The 22,370-nt window shown below is 40.0% G+C and overlaps 1 protein-coding gene across 9 annotated transcripts in view; it reads right to left on the reverse strand.

Moving 5' to 3' along the window:
- Positions 1 to 17,191, reverse strand: part of CCDC88A (coiled-coil domain containing 88A) — a 133,700-nt gene extending 116,509 nt beyond the window's left edge. For 2 of the 9 annotated variants that reach the window (XM_058667811.1, XM_058667809.1), the window contains exons 1-2: positions 16,295 to 17,187; positions 16,098 to 16,198 (exon numbers count right to left, since the gene is read on the reverse strand). In XM_058667811.1, coding sequence (XP_058523794.1) covers positions 16,098 to 16,198; positions 16,295 to 16,357 — 164 coding nt within the window. In that variant the 5' untranslated portion in view covers positions 16,358 to 17,187. Of the gene's footprint in view, positions 1 to 16,097; positions 16,199 to 16,294 lie in introns of all 9 variants that reach the window. The other 7 variants (XM_058667805.1, XM_058667806.1, XM_058667808.1 and 4 more) reach the window with 5 other exon arrangements.
- Positions 17,192 to 22,370: the final 5,179 nt, after the last annotated feature.

Consider the following 22,370-nt stretch of genomic DNA (forward strand, 5'->3'; position numbering starts at 1 on the left):
GGCATCATCTTGTGTGTTTAGACAAGATCAGTGCTACCTATAAACCAGTTATCTGGGACAGCTGGCGTCTTCCTAACCCAGGACACTGATTAAACATAAAAACTGACTTGTAGTTCTGCAGGTAATACATCTTAGAAATCTGCACTAAGGAGAAAAATACACCAAATAGGATTGCAATGTCAAAAGTTAAAAGAAGAGACAGAGGCACAATGAATATTACCGAAGACTCTCCAGTAAAGGAACAAAAGCCTCTATCAACCTCAGAGATAACTGAGTAAGACATTGAAAACATGGGGGACACAGAATTCAGAAAACTTATTATAAAGCTTCTGACCAACAATGAGAAGCACAAAATACAAGAGTTCAAAGAATTTAAAGAATTTGTTACACAGGAAATGAATCAAATCAAAGCTCACATTTCAGAAGTTAAGAATACTGTGGAACAAATTAAAGGTACAGTGGAGAGTCTACAAAATAAAATGAATGAAGCAGAAGAAAGAATATCAGAACTGGAAGATGTTTCCTGTCACCAGGGGGAATTAAACAAAAAGCTGGAAGCAGAGCTAGGTCAAGCTAAAAAAAGTATCCAGGAATTAAAAGATACAATTAAAAGGCCCAACATAAGCATTTTGGGAGTTCCAGAAGATGCAGAAACAGCAACCGGGATTAAAGGTGTATTCAATAAAATAATACACAAAAACTTCCCTAATCTAGAGAAAGAACTGGGAAACAACATACGAGGAGGGACACAGGACTCCCAACAGGGTTGACAAAAAGCGACCTTCACCAAGACACATGATAATCAAGCTCTCCTCCGTTGAGCATAAGGAAAAAAAAAATCCTTAAATGTGCATGTGAAAAAAATCAAGTGACCTATAGAGGAACCACAGTCAAACTTAGAGCTGACCTCTCAGAGGAAACACTACAGGCCAGGAGAGAAAGAGTGACATATTCCAGACTCTAAAGCAAAAAATTTTCAGTTCAGAATAACGTATCCTGCAAAGCTCTCCTTTGTCTTTGAAAATGAAATTCTTCCACAATAAAGAAAAACTCCAAGAATTCATGTCCTCCAAACCTGCCCTACAGCTAATACTCAAAGATGTTCTAGTGAAAGAGGAAAGGAATAGCAGCTACCAAAACCAAAGGCAAATGTGGAGAACATCCCACTAAAAGGACAACAAAAGACTCAACCAAAGAGCACCACATTACTAAAATGACAGAACCAAACTGCCACCTATCCATATTAACATTAAATGTAAATGGTTTAAATTCATCAACCAAATGCCATAGATTAGAGGAATGGATCAAAAAACAAAACCCATCTATCTGCTGGTTACAGGAGACACATCTTACTAACAAAGATCAGAGGAAACTGAAAATGAAAGGATGGAAAAAAATATTCCAAGCAAATGGAAAGGAAAAACATGCAGGGGTAGCCATTCTTATATCAGATGATATAGACATTGATGTGAAAAACATTAAAAGAGATGAAGAAGGATACATATAATGATCTAGGGATCCATTCAACAAGAAGAGATCACCATAATAAATATATATGTGCCAAATGCCAAGGCATCTGACTACGTTAAACAAACATTAATGGACTTAAAGAAATAGACTCCAATACAATCATAATGGGTGACCTTAATACCCCTTTAAAATCAATGAACAGATACAAATAACAGAAACTCAGCAAAGAAACAACAGAACTCACCCAAACTCTAGAGCAAACAGACTTAGTTGATATCTACCGAACCTTTCATCCCACAGAGAGAGAATACACTTTGTTTTTACTAATTCTTTTAAACTCACTTTGTTTCATCAGTGCGCGGAACCTTCTCCAGAACTGACCATGTTATAGGCCACAAAAAAAGCCTCAAAAAATTTAAAAAATCAAAATTATACCAACCGTCTTCTCAGACCATAATGGAATGAAGTTCGAGACCAATAAGTCAAAATACCTAAGATGACTTGAAAACACATGGAGACAAGAACTATACTATAGTAATGATATAAGGGAACTCAGTGAGCGGGGAGGGACTTGGGGAGGGGATAAGGGAAATCCCAAGGCCTATGGAACTGCATTATGAAATGATTATAATAAAAAAAAGTAAAATTAAAAAAAAGAAATGCCAGGATAGGCATGTTATCACTATATTATGTAGTTAATTAACAAAAACAAAAAACAAAACAAAACAAAAAATCCCACAAACTAAAAGCTTTACTCTGTAGAAATTAACCGAGATGTGACGGAATGAGGATTACTGTTTTGCTAATTCTTTTAAACTCACAGCACATTTTTGCTTCATTAAATCTGTCCATTTTCTTTACTTCTAGGAAAAAAAAAATATCTGTAATTGTGTCTTTCACCTCGCTGAAGCATATTTAATGAAGCCAAACGAGATGTGCAGTCTGATATTAGGGATTCATAGTCAAAAGACATGCAGGAAATTTAAGCATAAGCCTCAGAAAACAAAACAATAAAAATTCTTATGTGAAAAGACTACATCCTCTGTAAAGGCAAAAAATACATGCCTGTATGTATTTTAGGCATTGTTAATATTATGAAAATCACAGCATAGTAATTTAAATAAATTGGCTATGGTACAAATCCTGAATTCTCTAAAAAGAATATGGGCTAAAAAGAATATGGCCTATTTTATACACATTCTGCTTTTCATTCTGTTTACTACATAAAATGTTAGAGTTCCAAACACTCAAAAACAATGACATTTTGATCAGCACTTTTTCAAAGCATATAGTTTTCTTTAAAGAATGTATTTTTGGAAAGGCCTTTTTCTAAAATAAGAGATGAGCTACATGTAAGTTTGAGCAAGACCAATTCTCATCAAACACAGCTGCTTTAGAGACAATACAATCTCAAATCAATCACTTTTTATAAGATGAAAAATGAAAACTGCACTACTGCCAAATGGTCTAGCAATATAGTTCAAATTTGTCCAACCAGAAGTTAAATGCAACAAGGCAGAAAAAGACCCTCAAGCAATTGCATTTATAAGTGGCCTACTTATGACAAGCTGCATTAATTCCAGTTACAATAATACATAGATAATAGTATTACCTACCATTATACACAAAAAATTTTAAATTAGAAGTTGAAGAAAAAGCCAGCAATTCTGCAACACTAATGCTCTAAAGATCTGGTCCTAGTATGATTAAAGATCATGTCTTTATTTATTCATTGACTAATATGTTTGAGAAACAGAAATCTGATAGTTTTAATGGCTTTTTGATCTTCCATCACAACTGCAGAACTGCCACGGGTCCTCTTGGACCATCTGCTCTGTAACAACGCTTAACTGACATTGGCTAAGCACCCTCAGTGCTTCTGCTACTTAGGCTCAAGGCTTTGATCATGCCACAGTAACTTAAAACTCCCTGTCTACACTTTTTAATTCTTGAGGCATTTTATATTGCAATATAACTACACAACATTTGAATATCACTATGACACACTGAAAATAGCTAATTTATGTATATAATTTCAAATTTACATTAAACCTGAACTTTTACTTTATGAAAAATAATTAGCTGGGTAGATATCATTACCATTAAGGGATATCCACAAACTAAGGTATCTCAGCCTTGAGTATAATTAGGGAAATGAGTGGTTTTCTTTTTTTTTTAATTCCTTCAATCTAATTTCTTCCTCTTCTCACTTCCTCACAAACTCTATTACTATGTAGGATAGCCAACAATAAAACATAATAATAATACAATATTTTATGTATTTACAGAATGTTTTTATATACTAACTTGATCCTCACAGTAGCTGCTCCAAGTCATTATTCGAGAGGGAAGTGTGTAACAGGGAAATTATCACATAGAAATTACAGACTTGGCCCCTTTTAGATACATGAGAGTTTCAAAAGGCTCATAGAAAAACGAATTAAACAAAGTTACCTGGGTGCAAAAATTCTTCTGGGATACAAAAATAGCCTTTTTATAATATAACTTCTCCATGAATTGTTGAAGACCTCTGGTATTCACTACAACTTTAGACACATTAAATTAAATTACCTTTCCAAAAGTTGAAGAAAATCTCACACTTCCTATTTAACCCAGGATAGGGTTGATAATACATAAATGAATTTACAAGCACATGCAATGCTTTAATTTAAAAATTTTAAGCACAGAGCAAAATGAGCAAAAATTCAATATATGTACATAGATACATTTAATTGTTTCTCTAAACTGGATAAAATGGCTGACGACCTACCTTTTATTTCTTTCGGAAATTAAGTTCTTCAAATATTAAGATACCAGAATCCCTTTTGCCTCTCTCTTTTTTTAAAGTTATTTACTTATTTGAAAGTAAGGGTCATACAGTGATAGAGTAATAGAGACTACCATGTCCAGATGTGAGGACACAATGCAACATGCATCCCTACTTCCAAATCAAAGATGGACTCCCAATGAAACTGATGGACATATCTAAATAATGGGATGATGGACTGTCTGACATTGTCTGTACCAGCAATATCAGGGGACACTTAAATAACAGACTGATGGAATCATAACTCCTTATGAAGGACTATACTACTGTAATAATATGGGGAAAATCAATTGGGGGTGGGAATATGTAGGGGGAGAATTCCAGACTCTACAGGATTGTACCATAAAATTCAAGATAAAAACTAAAAAAAAAAAATAATAAAGTGCTTCCTTCAGGTGAAGAGATGAACATTCTCCAGTCAGTAAAGGAAAAAGGAAGGAAGGAAAAATGAAGCAAAGAAAGGAAGGGTAGGTGGGTCAGGGTGGGCCCAGGCCAAAGCCAGAAACCAGGAGCTTCCTCAGTATCTTCCATGTGGGTACAGCAGCCAAAGCATTTGCGTCACCTACCACTATCTTCCCAGGCTATTAGCAGGGAGCTAAACAGGAAGAAGGGCAGCATGCATTTAAACAAGTACCCATATAGAATGCTGGCATTGTAGGTGGTAGCTTAATCCATTATGCAAAATACCACTGCTACCCCGTCTCCCGTGCTCCTGAGACTCATTTATTCATATGGGCTATACTTGCATATTTACTGTATTAGATATAAAAATTAAATTTGAAAAATCATTAATACAAAAAAATAACAACCTACAGTATGTTGACACAAAAAACATTTTCATGATATCTATCTTCTCCAAAACAGGAAAATATTTAGTCGGGAGCAATATTCATTTACATCTTTGTAAAAATTCTTCAATGTTTGCCTTATTACGGGACAACTAGGACCTGGCACAACGGTTCAACTGACTAATCCTCCCCTTGCAAATGACAAGATCCCATATGGGCTCCAATTCTTGTTGCAGCTGCTCCACTTCCCATTCAGCTCCCTGCTTGTGGCCTGGTAAAACAGTGGAGGATGGCCCAAAGCCTGGAACTCTGCACCTACATAGGGGACCTGGAAGAAGCTTCTGGCTTCACATCAGCTCAGATCCAGTCATTGCGGCTACGGGGGGTGGAGGGGTGAACCAGAAAATGCAAGCTCTTTCTGTTTCTCCTCTCTGTAACTGTGACTTTCCAATTAAAAAAAAAAAAAAAATCTTAAAAAAAAAAAAAAGACAGCTGGATTTTTAGACCTGCTCTGCATTATGTATGTTTTTATATATTGCTTGGCTTGAAGTACAAGAAAATCTCACTTTACAAAAACACAAAATCAAAAAAAGAAAAAGAGTATTTTAACAGCCTTTTCAGATTATTACTGGTATTTTTTTTGATACTTCCAAAATTTAGTATGGTAACTTTCTTCAAGGTTAGTTAAAATGTAGATGGTAAGACTATATCAATGAACTTTTCCTATTGTTTTACATTAAAATTCACTGCTGTGACAAGTTGAATTCATCTTTTAATACAAACGCATGACTTCTTAACATTAAACACTGGTCATTTGGAAAATACTCATTTGCTGAACTACATAAATCTTTAAATGTTGGCATAACAATCAACATCAGTTTCATCCATAGTCTTTAAACACTGAGAAACTGCCAAGATCATGCACTGTATAAGTAAAATATTGTCACTCACAAAAACAGAATCAGCTGTTTTCCTTCAGGCTCACTCCATTTATTTCTGAAGCAATGTTTGCCCAATATCAAGTCTGAATGGCCACAGTTTATAAGTCATTTGTTATTTCAGGTTAGAATGATGTTACACTAAGTAAAAACTTTATTCAGCCCACAACTCAAAAAATCATGTGAGTACTTCTAAGATAAATCATCACACTTCATTATGCAGCAAAATTGTTTTACACTCCTCCCAATTTGCTCCATAGAAATTAAAAAGACATGCATTCAAGGATCAAGTGGCTTTTACTGCTTTTTCAAGGACATTTGAAAGTGAAGCTGAAGAGACTGATTATTTTTGCTGCAAGCACACAATATAAAGAATAACTACTAATCCAATTCTGTACAATTCTCTATTACATACCAACATGTCAGCAGTTTTACCATCTTTGCTTTTGAGTATCATCACTACTTGTGTAGCACAGGTTTAAAAAGGAAAAAAAAAAAAGGTAATGATATTTTAAAATATTCTATCTACTCAATTGCAGAGAGCCAGGAAAGGACAGACAGACCCAAAGGGGAAGTAAGCACAAGAGCACTCTAACGTTCTGGCTGACGCCCATCTGCTCTGGGAGCTAAGTTCAGATCTCGCCCATGGTTGTCATGAACACAAGAGAAGCAGCATCACTGCCCAGCTACTGAACCCAGAAACTCCACTATGGGGGGTGGGAATCAGAAATGTTATGTCAAACATCTGCCATAATAACATTCAGTATGATGAAAACAATTTTAACCTGATAGTCAACCTTGAATGTCACTAGTGACTAGGTTCTGTTGATTACATTGTAAGAACCACAGTATCAGGTAATTCAATTTCTGTTCTTGCTATAAAGGTCTAAGGACTTAATATGACACAAATCAGTACATTTATAAAATAATGTAACAGTTATTTATGTAGTGGTCAACCACATGACCAGCACGAAAACATAAAGAATGACAGAACCAATGGGCTGTACTGATCTATGGTGGAACCTTTATAACCTATCTTTAAATAGACAGGGCCACAGAGGTTTATTATACTTGCTTTAATTAGTATTCTAGGGAATTGTCTCCTCCAGATTCAGGCAGTTACACAGACTCAAGAAATCCCAAAGTGAGCCAAGGTTCAATTAGTTACTTGCCTGGATCAATAAAAATACACAAACAAAAAGGTAAGGAATTGTTAATAAAGAAGTTAAATAAACTGCGGTATGGTCCACAAATGGTCCAAGAGAAATACATCATTTTGAAGACTTTCAGTTTAATAAAATGGAACATTCATTTTAGAAAACAAAAATAACAGGTTTTAGAATATTTTGAATATACCTGTGAACAGCAATGCTGATGGATAACTGAGTGTTCAGAAAGTCAAATGATCAATACAGAGCTTTTAAAATGTACATTCTTAACTAATCAAATTTGCTTATGGTAGGTGGGAAAAACTCAGAGAACTATCCATTGCTTTCTGCCCTTTCTCTTCACACAGACAAAACTTTGAATCCTCACAGTTAAGTCAGTATGTTGAACCTTAATTCTGCCATCATCTTTCACTCTTTTGAGAATTCTATCAATTATTTTGTAAGCCCTCTTATTTGCTCCTCCTCTAGACAGATAGCTCACCGTGATATAGTACTTCCCCAGGTAAACTTAATGTCATCTACCACCACTGAGCCATCCTTTACACTTGTCTCTGCCTATTTCCCACACTTGCTCCAAGCACTCTTACAATTTCAACTGCACTGGCTCACTGATGTAATCACACTACTTACAACAATGCACAACTAATGCTTGTTAAATATAAATGAACAAATTAACTCTAAAATGATACAGAAGAGGGCTTGGCAGCGTGGCCTGGTGGCTAAGGTCCTCGCCTTGATCCCACATGGCCGCTGGTTCTAATCCCGGCAGCTCCACTTCCTCTCTATCTCTCCTCCTCTCAGTATATCTGACTTTGTAATAAAAATAAAATAAATCTTTAAAAAAAAAAAGATACAGAAGAGATTTTCTTAAAGTAATACTTTGATCTCCTAACAAGGAGTTATAGGTGGCTCTCCAGTTTCTGTGATATCCAATTTAAATAATATTAAATTCACATCTCCCATAATCTATATAGTTCACTCACATTTATGCACCTTTATATTATACTACTACCTGGCTTGGATCCTCTACTAAAGCTAGTCTCATCTCATCTCCCAATAATATATTCACTATGGTTTTTCCTCAAGATGCTTCCCTAGCCTAGAAATCCTACTCTCCTCATCACTGGTATCAGTCTGCACGGTGTGATTCAAATCTAACTTTCTCCACCTTCAGGTTTCTCTAACTTTTATACTTCCAGAGGTCAAGTCTAACTCACTTATACACACAGACACACCACTCGTAAAAGGGTAAAGAGCTAACTGGAGATTTTTTTCAAATACATGCTTAAGATCACTCACCACTCAATACCAATTTGTCTTAATCAAAATATATTTGCATAATCGATACACTTGGCATTAATAAAAACGAGACATAATTTTGAAGCACTACGGGTATATTATATATACAATAAAAACACTAATTTACAAGGGTTTTGACATCATTTAAAGTAATTTTGAAATAAGGGAAAGTTCAACATCTTTTTTTTCTGAACACTTGCACTACCTACGACTTTAACAGAGCTCACTTTCCTAAACCAATCTTGATAAATACACATAAGGATATCATCTCTCCATTGGTCTTCCTCCATTATTTCTCATTCTCCAGTTACTTTGTAGTAACATAGATCTTAATCAACAATGAAGACCCAAAGCTCAATTATTTTCCTACTCTTTACTGGAAAGAACATAGCGCATTAAAAAAAATTTCCTAAAAAGTACTTAAATATTTCCCAAATCCCGTTTTTATTAGTAAAACAAGGATTATGGTTATATAAAATTTAAAGACAACTATGAATTTTTTTCCTAGTAATAAATTATTCTTCGGGCCCGACAGCGTGGCCTAGCGGCTAAAGTCCTCGCCTTGAAAGCCCCGGGATCCCATATGGGCGCCGGTTCTCATCCCGGAAGCTCCACTTCCCATCCAGCTCCCTGCTTGTGGCCTGGGAAAGCAATTGAGGACGGCCCAATGCATTGGGACACTGCACCCACGTGGGAGACCCAGAAGAGGTTCCAGGTTCCTGGCTTCAGATCAGCGCGGACCGGCCCCTTGTGGCTCACTTGGGGAGTGAATCATTGGACGGAAGATCTTCCTCTCTGTCTCTCCTCCTCTGTGTATATCTGGCTGTAATAAAAGGAATAAATCTTTAAAAAAAAATTATTCTTCAACAGGTGACTCAGGCAGCTGGGTTCTTGCCTCCCAAGTGGGAGATTTGGGTTGACTTGGTGACTCCCAGCTTCAGTCTGGCCCAGCCTCTACCACTGTTGTGTTTGGTAACAAAACTAGCAGATAGGAGCGTGATTTCTTTCTTTCTTTTTTTTAAGCTATTCTTTTTTTTTTTAAAGATTTATTTATTTTTATTGGAAAGGCAGATGTACAGAGAGAAGAGTCAGAGAGGAAGATCTTCCGTCCGATGATTCACTTCCCAAGTGACCACAACGGCCAGTGCTGCGCCAATCCGAAGCCAAGAGACAGGAACTTCCTTCCGGATCTCCCACGAGGGTGCAGTGTCCCAAAGCTCTGGGCCATCCTCAACTACTTTCCCAGTCCACAAGCAGGGAGCTGGATGGGAAGTGGAGCTGCTGGGATTAGAACTGGCACCCATATGGGATCCCAGCATGTTCAAGGCAAGGACCTTAACCGTTTATGCTATCACACCGGGCCTGGAGCATGGGTTCTTTATCTCTGTCGTTTGAATAATAACAATGGCAAAGACCAACTTTCTATTTGAATTCAAAATTACAATGTTCACTTTCAGAATAATCAAGAGATCACAGCTTATTAACAAATAAGGAAGGAAGTTCCTTTTCTGTCTTCATCTATTCCCGTCAGCAATGAATTATGGCCTTAAGTAACGTTCAGAATTACAATCTCCAGAAACTTCAAATTCTACTAGGCCCCTCTGATCTTAACGTATTCTTTCCACTCTCTTCACTCCTTCATCTCTCCTACTCTTAATCCTCCCACCTTCTGAATAAAACATATAGAACTTTTGTCAGTTTTTGAGCAGCTAAGCATTACTGGTTACCCAAATGCTGACTGGCTTGCTACATATACGTTGCTTCAAAACCTTAAATAAGCAGGCCCGGCACAGTGGCCTAGCAGCTAAAGCTCTCACCTTGAGAGCCCCGGGATCCCATATGGGCGCCGCTTCTAATCCCGGAAGCTCCACTTCCCATCCAGCTCCCTGCTTGTGGCCTGGGAAAGCAGTTGAGGACGGCCCAAAGCCTTGGGACCCTGCACCCGCGTGGGAGACCCGGAAGAGGTTCCAGGTTCCTGGCTTCAGATTGGCGCGTACTGGCCGTTGCGCTCACTTGGGGAGTGAATCATCGGACAGAAGATCTTCCTCTCTGCCTCTCCTCTCTGTATATCTGACTTTGTAACAAAAAACAAACAAAAAAAACCCTTAAATAAGCTATCAACTCTACATGACAATACTTGTATTCATTTTTAACTAACCTGACTCCCCTATATGATTCCCTCTACAAATGGCTGCAATGACCAGAGCCAAGCCCAAGCAAGAGCCTGGTGCTTCTTCCAGGCCTCCTTTGTGGCTGTTGCAGCTATTTTAGGAGTGAACCAGCAAGCAGAAAATCTATCTCTTCCTCTTTCAGTCTGCCTTTCAAACAATCTATCATATATATATGAATATATATATGTGTATATATATACATATATATATATAAACATATTTCTAATTCCAGTCAAGATGGAGTACTAACAGGAACAAACTGAAAAAACTGGAGAAAACAAAATACATGAAATGTTTTTCAGGGTACTGAACAGACAACCAAGATCACTGATCTCTGACAGATGGGCAACAACCTAGAGTCCAAGAATCACTCCCAGGCACTGCCATAACGAGTCCCTAGACCACAGAACAAAGGGGAAAGCCAGGCAGCACAATGTGATCTTTCTGTGTCGAGGAGATGGAACTGAGACCAGAAACACATGAATAACATACAGAAGACAGAGGAACTGAGAGAAGAAGGCTACATAGAGATCCGCCAAGGCTAGCTCTCAAATCCTCAGCTAAGTACATATTAATGTGCATGTGTGGTAGAGCCATCCCCGCATAGGTAAAAGACCACCAAAAAGGATCAGGGAGAATACCACCAGTTACCTTGGCCACCACTGGGCACTCAGAGGGTTTTACCAGATTATTGCCTGAAGTATCAGCCAAAAAAGATCAACTGTTTCCAAGTAATTAATCTGCATCCCAGAATAAAGCGCAAAATCTTGTTTAATGGAACAGAAAAATATCCAGCACACAAAGACAAGGTAAAAGTTCAATTATCTGGTATCAAGTAGAAAGCAAGAACACTCTATAATGATGCCCAAATATGACAGTGACTGAATTAGCGACATGCACATCAAACCAGTTTTACCTACAGTCTCTATGTCCAATAAATTAGAAAAAGAGCACAAGAACTTTAAAGACAGAATATACAGAAAGTTTAATTACTACATCAGAAATGAAAAACACGATGGATGGGATCAAAAGTAGATTAGAGGGCCCGGCATGGTAGCTTAGTGGCTAAAGTCCTCTCCTTACATGTTCCAGGATCCCATCTGGGTGCCAGTTCCTATCTCTGATGCCCCACTTCCCATCCAGCTCCCTGTGGCCTGGGAAAGCAGTCGAGGATGGCTCAAGCCTTGGGACCCTGCACCCACATGGAAGAGGTGGAAGAAGCTCCAGGCTCCAGGCTTCAAATCTGCTCAGTTCCAACCATTGGGGCCACTTAGGGAGTGAACCAGTGATGGAAGATCTTCCTCCTTCTCTCCATAAATCTGACTTTCCAATAAAATAAATAAACCTTTTTAACAACAACAACAAAAAGATCTTACATCACAAAATAAAAGATGAACAAACTTTGGGAGACATCCCACTAGATTACTCAAAACAAACAGGAAAAGGGAAAAACAAACTTAAGTTTTAAGACAATATCAGGAACTCCCTTTCTCTCCTCTTTGTTTCTTTGCCTTTCAAATAAATAAATCTAACAAAAAAAATCAAGCAGCCTAATCAGATTTCTGAAAGGGGAAAAAAGGGAATGAGGGACTGAATATACATGTACATATTTGAATAAATAACTGCTGGAAAATTTCTAAATTTGACGAAAAAAAAAAAGACTCAAATCCATGAACCTCAACACACTCCAAGTACAACAGTTTCATAGTGCCTGGTGCAGCAGCCTAGTGACTAAAGTCCTTGCCTTGCACGTGTCAGTCCCTAAAAGAAATCAATCCTCTGCACAGGTCCACATCTGATCCAGATCCCTGCTAACAGCCTGGGAAAGTAGCCAAAGGATGCTACAAGCCCTGGGCCTCCTGCATCCATGTGGGTGATCCTAAAGAAGCTCCTGCCTTCACACCATACCAACTCCAGCCACTGTGGCCATTTGGGGAGTGAATCAGCAGATTCACCCCTCTTCGTTAATTCTGCCTTTCAAATAAAGATATACAAACTTTTTTTAAAAAAAAGAAATGATTCTTTTTTTTTTTTTTTTTAAGTATAAGCATGTCATTTTTTTTTTTTTTTAATTGGAAAGCCGGATATACACAGAGGAGGAGAGACAGAGAGGAAGATCTTCCATCCGATGCTTCACTCCCCAAGTGAGCCGCAACGGGCCGGTACGCGCCAATCCGAAGCCAGGAACCAGGAAGGAACCTCTTCCGGGTCTCCCATGCGGGTGCAGGGTCCCAATGCATTGGGCCGTCCTCGACTGCTTTCCCAGGCCACAAGCAGGGAGCTGGATGGGAAGTGGAGCTTCCGGGATTAGAACCGGCGCCCATATGGGATCCCGGGGCTTTCAAGACGAGGACTTTAGCCGCTAGGCCATGCCGCCGGGCCCAAAAAAAAGAAATGATTCTTAATCACAAAACTGTAAGCAAATATAATCTAGAAATTACTTAAAGACAGATGCTTTGGCGCTATAGTCTAGCAGCTAAAGTCGTCTCCTTGAACACGCCAGGATCCCATATGGGCACCAGTTCTAATCCTGGTGGCCCAGCTTCCCATCCAGCTCCCTGCTTGTGGCCTGCGAAAGCAGTCGAGGACGGCCCAAAGCCTTGGAATCCTGCACCCGCATGGGGAGACCCAGAAGAGCTCCTGGTTCCTGACTTTGGATCAGCGCAGCACCAGCTGTTACAGTTGCTTGGGGAGTGATTCATTAAACAGAAGATCTTCCTTTCTCTCCCCCTCTCTCTATATATCTGACTTTCCAATAAAATAATGATAATCTGAATAAAGTAGTAAAGCAAATCCTAATGGATCTGCTGTATGGCAAAAGGTTAAGCCAACGTTTACTACTGACATCGCATATGTAGCACTGGCTCTGGTTCTGAGTGCTCTGCTTCAGAGGCAGCTTGCTGCTAATACACCTAAGGGAGCAGCAGCTGAGGGTGCAAGTACTTGAGCCCCTGTCATCCAAACGGGAGATGTGAACAGAGCTCCAGGCTCCTGTACTCAGCTTGGTCCAACCCCAGCCCCTGCAGCCATTTGAGAAGTAAACCCAGTAGATGAAAGATCCTAGTCTGTCCCTCTCTGTCACTGTTTCAAATACATACGTGCAGACTTTAACCAAAAAAAGGTCCTAGCAATTTCAAAATTAGCAAAATATAGCCTTTAAAAAAAAAAGATTTTTTGTTGGAATGGTAGATATACAGAGAGGAGGAGAGACAGAAAGGAAAGATCCTATGTCTGCTGGTTCACTATCCAAGCGGCCACAATGGCTGGAGCTGCGCCAATCCGAAGCCAGGAGCCAGGAGCGTCTTCCAGGTCTCCCACACTGGTGCAGGGTCCCAAGGCTCTGGGCCATCCTCGACTGCTTTCCCAGTCCACAAACGGGGAGCTGGATGGGAAGTGGAGCAGCCAGAACACAAACTGGTACTCATATGTGATCTTGGTGTGCGCAAGGGAAGGATTTAGCCACTGAACCACTGCACCAGGAGCCAAAATACAGTTTTTAAAACACTGTTTATTTTGCTGCCCTAAAAGTTAAATAATCCACTAAAATAAAATTGTGATCTTATTTTGGCAAATTATTCTTGAAAGACGCAAAAGCATTCTTTATTTCTCTGAATTTTCTTTTTCTTTAATTTATATAGGTCATTCAGGACAAAATTAGGACACTGAAAACACTTTCAAACAGAAGTGGAACTGAAAACATGTTAGCCGATTTGAGGCTTGGAAAGGAGCGAGTCCTCCCAAAAAAACAACTCCCCGGCAACCACTATTTTGGAACATTACTATTTTCAAAATGCACCTATATGCAATGGAAAGAAGCCAACATCCTTGTTTTAGCACCTTAGTTAACTACTCAAAACTCAAAACACTCCAATTTGGGGTGGGTGGGAGGAGGGAGGGAAAGGAATCCTGTTTTTTAAATCCATTAAAATAGAAAACTAAAGAGCAGATTTTTGTAAAGGCACTTTTGTTTTAGAAGTAAGTACGCAAGTCCAAATTTTCTGAAAAAATAGTAGACATACGGAAAAAGGTGAATTTCTACAATAATGGCTACTCTTCCTGTCATGTGTTGCTTCCTAAAATAGAAGTTAAACATTTTTACCATTTCATTCGGGAAATAGTAGGATATTTCAAAAACAAACAATTTCACGGGATAGCTGCCATAACACATTTACTAAGCCTACAAATAATTACTGACTCATCTTCAAAAAAAAAATATCATGCATACATTTAAGTAGCATCAACATTTCTTTGGCAGCCTATACAAACACAGCACTTTTAGAAAGTATATAGTAGTATTATACTTTCCAGTGGAATCAGCATATAGAAAATAGGAAAAAAAAAAAAAACTCTCAGCACATAAACTCTAACAGAAACAAAATTTGTGGAATTAATGTCTAGTCTTATCAAAACAGAAAAATCTAACTAGAAAAATAAGTTTCAATAAAACACAGAATGGCTATATTTTGTGGAAAGTTTTCAAAGCAGAGTAAGATGTGTCTAGATGTTAGCCACTACTGATTCATGCTGCACTGATTTTGCACTTACATAAAAGATGAGAATGTCTTTCAATCGAAAGTTCCAAGCTACTCTTGTAATCAGATTCTACTCAAGAATAAGGCTAAATACTCAACATCTTAAGCACAACTGTAATAATAATTCAGTTTGATAAACTATACTGAAGGACCCTGAATGGGTGGAGGGTTACAATACCACCAGTGAAATACACACAGCTGTTTTTATTTCCCTAACCCAGCTACCAATATGCCTTCAATGTCCCACTGTGAGAACAATATTAATATAGACCCAGCACTGTAAGAGACAAAGATGTGTCTACTAATCACTGGCTATCCAGTCACCTAAGGCTTCCAGTGACGTACAGTTCAAAAGTAAGGACATCCTGAAATGATGTTTCAAACATGAAGCAAAGAACCACAGTCCAGACCTGAATTATAACAGCGGTAGGTAGCCCTTCTCAGCAATCCCAACTGTGGACTCAAAATCTCTTTTCTGTTCTTAATTCTAGCCCCCAAATTTGAGTGTAACAGTAAGTGTATTCTTGGACACAAACGTTAACAAGAAACGGTTCTGCATCAAATGCACATAACTTCAGTCAAGCCTTCCCTCTCCCTTAGGGCAGTGGAATTTCACTCCTTCCCTCTGTCTCTTCAGCAGCGTACCAACCAGGGCACTGTGTGCTCCGTCTCTCAGCACTGATGACAATAAATGACAATACAAGCTTGTCAGAAGGGAGAAAAAAACACATCACAAAGTTCCACAGTTTTCATAGGTGTACATTTGTGCTTACGATACATGGACTCCCTCCAATTCTTGAAAACACCTTTATTTTCCTTCCCAACGCATCAAAAGCAGGGGCTAGCCTCACGTCCACAGTGTACTATTTCTCTAAGAAAACGAGTCACGCAGGAAGGACTTACATTTGGAGCATGACCTGGTTCAGGAACACCCCATCCACCAAAGCCACATACTCCTCCAGGCTGGTCCCGTTTCCTGCGGCCAGGGGTCCGAACGTCTTCACCTACAACACGAAGATCACACGGCCATCAACGCCCACCTCCATCTAGGCAGCAACCAAGAACACAGCAAGAGATACAATAAAGACCACTCCACTTACCCAAGTGACCAAGGGACTGGTCATGAACTGCTCCAAAAGGGGAGTAAAGATTTCGTTCTCCATTTTACAGATTCTCGTTTGGGGGGAAAAAAAAGGAACTACCACAAAAAATATGCCTAGGGAATAGGTCTCAAAACGTTCAAACAGAAGTATGTAAAAATCAATTAAAGTCCATTTTGGCAAGCGAGGAAAAACCCATCGAGGAGAGGGGGCAGGGTCTCCCTCCTCAAAAGACACCCCAGAGGGAAACGAGCTGAAAGCCGGAGAAGCGGCTTCGACAGCCCCCAAGAGCAGCAGCCTGCGCTGGAAATGTCGGTACCGGGCAAGGAGGGGCAGAGAAAAGGCATCTGGAGGAGGAGGAAAGGGAAAAGGGGGCTGGAGCAGCAAGACAAAAAGCCCGTCAAGGTTGCCCAGCGGCTGGAGGAGCCAGGCGAGCGGAACTGCCCCTCAATGAATTAATCCCAATGTGGGCTAAATGAAACACCGCGTTAGAGACCACGGAAAGGGCTCTGAGGGGCCGCCAGGCTTGACCCCTGCGTTTCGCTCTCCACGTTCCACCCACCGGTGGGCATTGAGCCGCTTCAACACGCGAAGCCTCCTCCCCTGTCCGCAGCCCCTCGCCGCCGACAGGCAGGGCTCGCCCCTTCCCCCAGAGCAGACACCTTTCCCCCGCCGCCCTCACGCCTAGCCTCCAGCCCCCTTCCCCTCCCGGGGGGATGGGGGCTTGAATGTGCGCCTCTAAACCTCCGGCTGCCTGAGCCCCGCCAGCCTTTTCAGCGCGCCTCCGGGAAGCCCTGGCACAAAATCACCGCCGAGCTCCAACCTCCTCCTCCGCCCTCTCTGGAGGAGCCGGAGTAACGGCCTCAGAACCGCAGTGCCGCATCACACCCCGCTCCTCGCGGCCCAAGCAGCGCCCGCCGGGCCGCCGTCAAAGGGTAGCGCAGCTCCCTCCGCGCCGGTATCCTTCCGCCGACTCCCCGCCCCCCCGCGCCGCCGCCTCTGGATTGTGGGAGAAGAAAAACCGCTGCATGAGCGCGCCCCCGGGAGAGCGCGGCCCCGGGCCGACCTCGCCGCCGCCCAGATTGGGAAGCGGGCGCGCGCCCGCGGCAGCTGCTGCGGTGGCCCCGGCCTCGCTAGCGCTCGGGATGATTGCCAGGGCCTGGGGGGCGGGGATGGCGAAGGCAAAGGAAGGGGTCTGTCTGCTCGCTCGCTCGTGCCTAATTATGGTTTATTTCCTCCCCGAGTGCCGTCTTTGATGTGTGAAGGAAAGGAAACGAAATTGTCTTAAACATGAGGGATGCAGGCAGCTTTTTCGGACAGTTTGATCTGTTAAGCATGCTTTGCTCCCCAGCAAAATGGAATGGCAGAATTCACTGCAGCAAAGGGCAAAGGGACGCGAGCCACAAGTTGGTTCTTTTTTTTTAAAGCATCTAGTACGCTAAAGCGTGAATGCAAGTGGAATGTAGTAGGATTTCTTAAATAACCAAATCTGTCTTTCAGCATGTTGCTATTCCCTGACAAGAGCAAACGTGATTTAGATTTTTTTCTTGGGGAGTGGGGAGAGGAGGAGGACGATTTGGCCATTGAAAAAATCCAAACAAATCAAAAGCTATGAAGAGGAAACATTTTGGAAGTCATCCAACTTGGGTGACAAATAAACAAGATTACATATTTACCATAAATCTCTATGCTATGCACGACTGGAACTGTCAAGATAATTTGAACAGTTCCCTAGCAAAATCAAATGCTACTCTTCATTTCGAAGAGAAAAAAATATCTTTTTCTTGGAATTCAAATGGGAGAAAATGCAGTATTATAGATTCACAGTGTCTGCTGTGTGTGCCCTTTATAAATATCTACTTTGAGTGCTTGCATGCTATTTTAAATCGGCAGAGAGAATGTTTTTATCATAGCACTGAATCAAGAAATAGCACAATCTTAATTAGGTAGTCAGTTGAGAGCTTGGGATCTGGAGTTGTCCCGCGTGGTGTCAATACTTAATCAGCTGTGTGAGACAACATCCTATGTTAGGCAACATCGAAGCCTCTCCCAGCTTCAGTTTCTTTTGTAAAGCAGGAATAGGAAGAGAGTTCAATGAAATGGTAGTTTGTAATAAATATTCTATGATATTGATATTGTTTTCCTCATGAGCGCCCTAAAAGTAAGAAATCTTTGGGGAAAACTTCAAGTGCAATTTCTGCTTCAGTTAACCAACAAGCTTCTTGCTTTGGGAAGCAAAGAAATACATGTCCTTATGAAATGATCTTAACTACAAATAGGATGTTTTCAGGTGACATTTGGCTAGGAGAGAACAGTAGGATCTTGCATTGCCTGAATCATCCCCGTTGCTCGAATTCTTTCCCTTCTATTCTTGATGACTCTGACTTAGTCACAGTTCTCTGTACCGGGAGGGTAATGGCAGAGAGAGTGTGAGTGAACAAGAAGGAAGCATTGCATTCAGTAGCAGCCCAGTGCTCAAAATGGCCATGTGACTTTGTAATCTTGTATAAACTTGAGAAGACACCATGGAGGTTTCCACACCTATGCCAAAGTTTATCCCAAAACAGAGCCACCTACTTCATCCAGAGATAAAACACCCATAGAATAGTAACGGCAAGGGCAGATGGTGACCCGAAGGGTTAGCACAGAGTTGTGGATGAAGATAGCATTGTTTATCCAATATACATTTAGTATCCAGCCCTCAAAGAAATCTGGATTCCCCTCTACAGCCAGATGGCCCAGATGCTTCCATCTTTAGGTTTTACACACACACACACTCTCTCTCTCTCTCTCTCTCTCTCTCTCTCTCTCTCTCAAGAAGAAACATGAGGAGTTAATTGTAAAAACAGGAAACTATAGACCAGACTGAGGTCTGGAGGAACTTACTTGAAAACATACCAATTCACAATTCCCTAGTTTAACAGCAGTCTTGGAAACGCTTTATAATATCTCAAGAGTACAATCAGGAAATTTCTCTGTCTGGCAAAAGGGGGACTATACATTATACACAACGTAATGGTCTTTGAATTGCAACGTCCTTTAAGATTAAATTCAAAAGTTTCCTATCCTCTTTTCACTTAGGAAGACGTTTCTCACCACTATTTCAAAGGGCACAACTATTTTGTTGTGTACTTTGTAGTCATTTATTTTTCCTGAAGTGGTCTTTTCTTAGCATATCAAAGCCAGCAGAAGAGGACTTTTAAAAACAATCACACCCATCTGGTTAGGGTCTAGGTGATTTGCTCATCTCTCTTATAATTTGACACTAAATGGCTGGAATGGATCATAATCCCATTTAGAAATCACTAGAGAGGGTCTCCCTTGTGTGCTACAACGCAAGCTTGTCCCTGAGGGCTATCTACATACATAACACTACCCACTTACCAAAGGCAGAACCATCTCCCTTTACCCACCTCTTTCTTGATTTACAGTATAAGAAGTGACAGGTTCACGAGAAACTGGACTCCTTTGTCGAACTTTGTGACAAATTTTAAGTACATGTTTAGAAAGCTAATCAGATTCATAATATAGTACAGTAAAAAAACCACACAAATACAGTAGCTGAACTACACCATGTTTACAATATCCAAAAAGTAGGAACAATCCAAATGGCCATCTGCTGGTGAGTGAATAAATGAAACAGCATGTCTATACAATGAAGTACTGTTTGGCAGTATGAAAGAGTGAAGTTCTGAGATGTGTTACAACATGGACAAACTCCAAAAGCATCACGCTAAGAGATAGTAACAAAGGATGACATATTGTATGATTAACTGTATTTGAAATGTCCAAAAAAGACAAATCTACAGTAAGTATACTAGTGGTTGCTTGGAATGGGGAGACTGGGAAAGAAAGGAATAGGGAGGACGTTAGGGTTACAGGGTTTCTTTCTGAGAAAATAAAAGTATAATAAACTCCACTGCGGTGACAAATTCACAGCTCTGCGAATCTACCAAAAGCCATTGAGTCACATGTCTTAAATGGCTCAATAGCATGGAATGTAAATTATATCTTACTTCAAAAATAAAAAAGAATACCATTATAGTCTCATCAAGGTTCTTAATAAATGTCATCAAGAAATTCAAACTCTCAGATTTTTTTGAAAGGACCTTCTTGATCTAAGAAAGAGTAGTTTAGAATGTGGAAGGCATATATTTTAATCACTCAACACGATTTTAAAGGCATAATACAGAAACAGATCCATTAGGCAGGCTGCTTGTCGCCTTTGCACATCTCATACCTCTGCTGTAAAACAGGTGCACGGGTTTCATTCCAAGTATCTGGTTAGGCCATTGGACTTGTAGCTCTGCCTTATCTCTTATCTGTGCAAGAAAATAAAGTTGGAAAAAGATGGCAGGGAAGAGACAGGAAGTCCTCCTTTTAGGTCAAAATCAATTGGTCTGGTCGAATGCCCTGAATCTGTGTTCTAAGAAAAGTGGACCAACTCAGATTCACCAAAATATACCCTGTGGTTGTTCTTCTCTGCGTTCTTGACCACAGTATCTGTAATCTTTCCTGCTGGCCACCCAGTCTAACTCTCGTTCATCTGTCAGGATTTAAGTGCTGTCCCCTACCTTTGAGTGAGTTGACCACTCCTTCTTTATGCTTCTCTGTATCTAGGCTCTGCTTTTTTCCTCCAGTTTGCTCTGAGTGGCATTACTGGCTGACATGCTCTGCTCCTAAGTCATGTTGTTCTCATCTTTTTCCCACCTTGGAATGGTGGGCACTTTCCAACAACAGATCAAAGAGTCTTCCTTCAGATTAATTCATGACCTTAGCCAGAGATTACTGCATGTCAATGAATTAAAAGAAGTAAAGAATTCCCCCCAAAGACAGTGAGGTCATAAAATAAATGACCTTCAGGACAGTTTTTGCCAAATATATATCTTTTTTTTCCAGAGCAAATTTAGAGGAACTCACAAATATTATAAAATATTTTGTTTCTCAGTAAATATATAATGGAATTTGTTACTTTCAGCAGCTGAGTAATTCTTTATTTTAATGAAGATGGAAATTTTGATAAAAATGGAAGATTTTGGATTTCATGAAACTCTAAAAAGTACCTCATAATTGCTTTCAGTTCATTGGACAGCATATACTGATTATTAATTTCCTTTTTCTTAATGAATTTCCAGCATCACAATTACTAAAAGATTATACTATGCTTTTAATACAATGGTACATTCAGAGACTCTTAAGAAGGTCAAGAATTCACTCAGAAGCTCCAAACAACTATCTTTTTAGGTTTAATTTACTTCAGATAGTTTTCCTATTTTGTTTTATGTCTGACCATATCTATAGTTCCCACTAAAATTCGCTGCTTCTAAGCCAACTGTGTGCTAGAAATGCAAAGATTGTTAAAAACAAGCTAAAATCATTAATATCTAAAATGACTTTTGCATTTGCATATTTAAGAGGCAGAGAGTGGGGTGTTTTTATCCAAGGTCTCACTCCCTGGACTGCTGAAGCTGCTGGCTGGGAAAGCCAGCATGCGTGGTAGAAGCCTGACCTTTGAAGCTGTCACCGCTGTGCTCCAGGGTCTGCATTAGCTTGAAGCTGGAGCCTGGAGTTGGAGCTGGGTCTCAAACCCAAGTACTCCAGTGTGGTTTGCAGGTGTCTTAACAAGTGTTTTAACCACTAGGCCAGAGCTCCCCCCTCCCCAGAATTAATCTTGGAGAGAAGGCCTGTTGATCTTTCCCATGTATGACGTTCATGGATATTTGACAGGACTGAAATGTCTCTTGTAATGCTTTTGCTTAGTTTCAAGTTATCTAAATGGGATGCTACCATATTCCTATAGCTAGTTTGCTATGGTATGGCATAGAATAATCTTAAAAGCTATTGGTCCATGAAAGGCACCTTACGGGTGTGACTATCATGTAATTACTTCTATGCTTGCATTATTTGTCCTTTAATTTTTTAAATCTATGCAATAGGCAGTGACTCATTCCTACTTAAGATACTGTTAATAGAAAAGATACTGGGCAAATGGAATCTTTATAGACAAAGAAGAAAGTAAATATGTGCACATAGGACAAATACTGCAAAACATTTTTAGAAGGTAAAAATAAATAAA

The sequence above is a fragment of the Ochotona princeps genome, chromosome 8, assembly GCF_030435755.1.
Source record: "Ochotona princeps isolate mOchPri1 chromosome 8, mOchPri1.hap1, whole genome shotgun sequence".
In the NCBI taxonomy this organism is placed as follows: Eukaryota; Metazoa; Chordata; class Mammalia; order Lagomorpha; family Ochotonidae; genus Ochotona; species Ochotona princeps.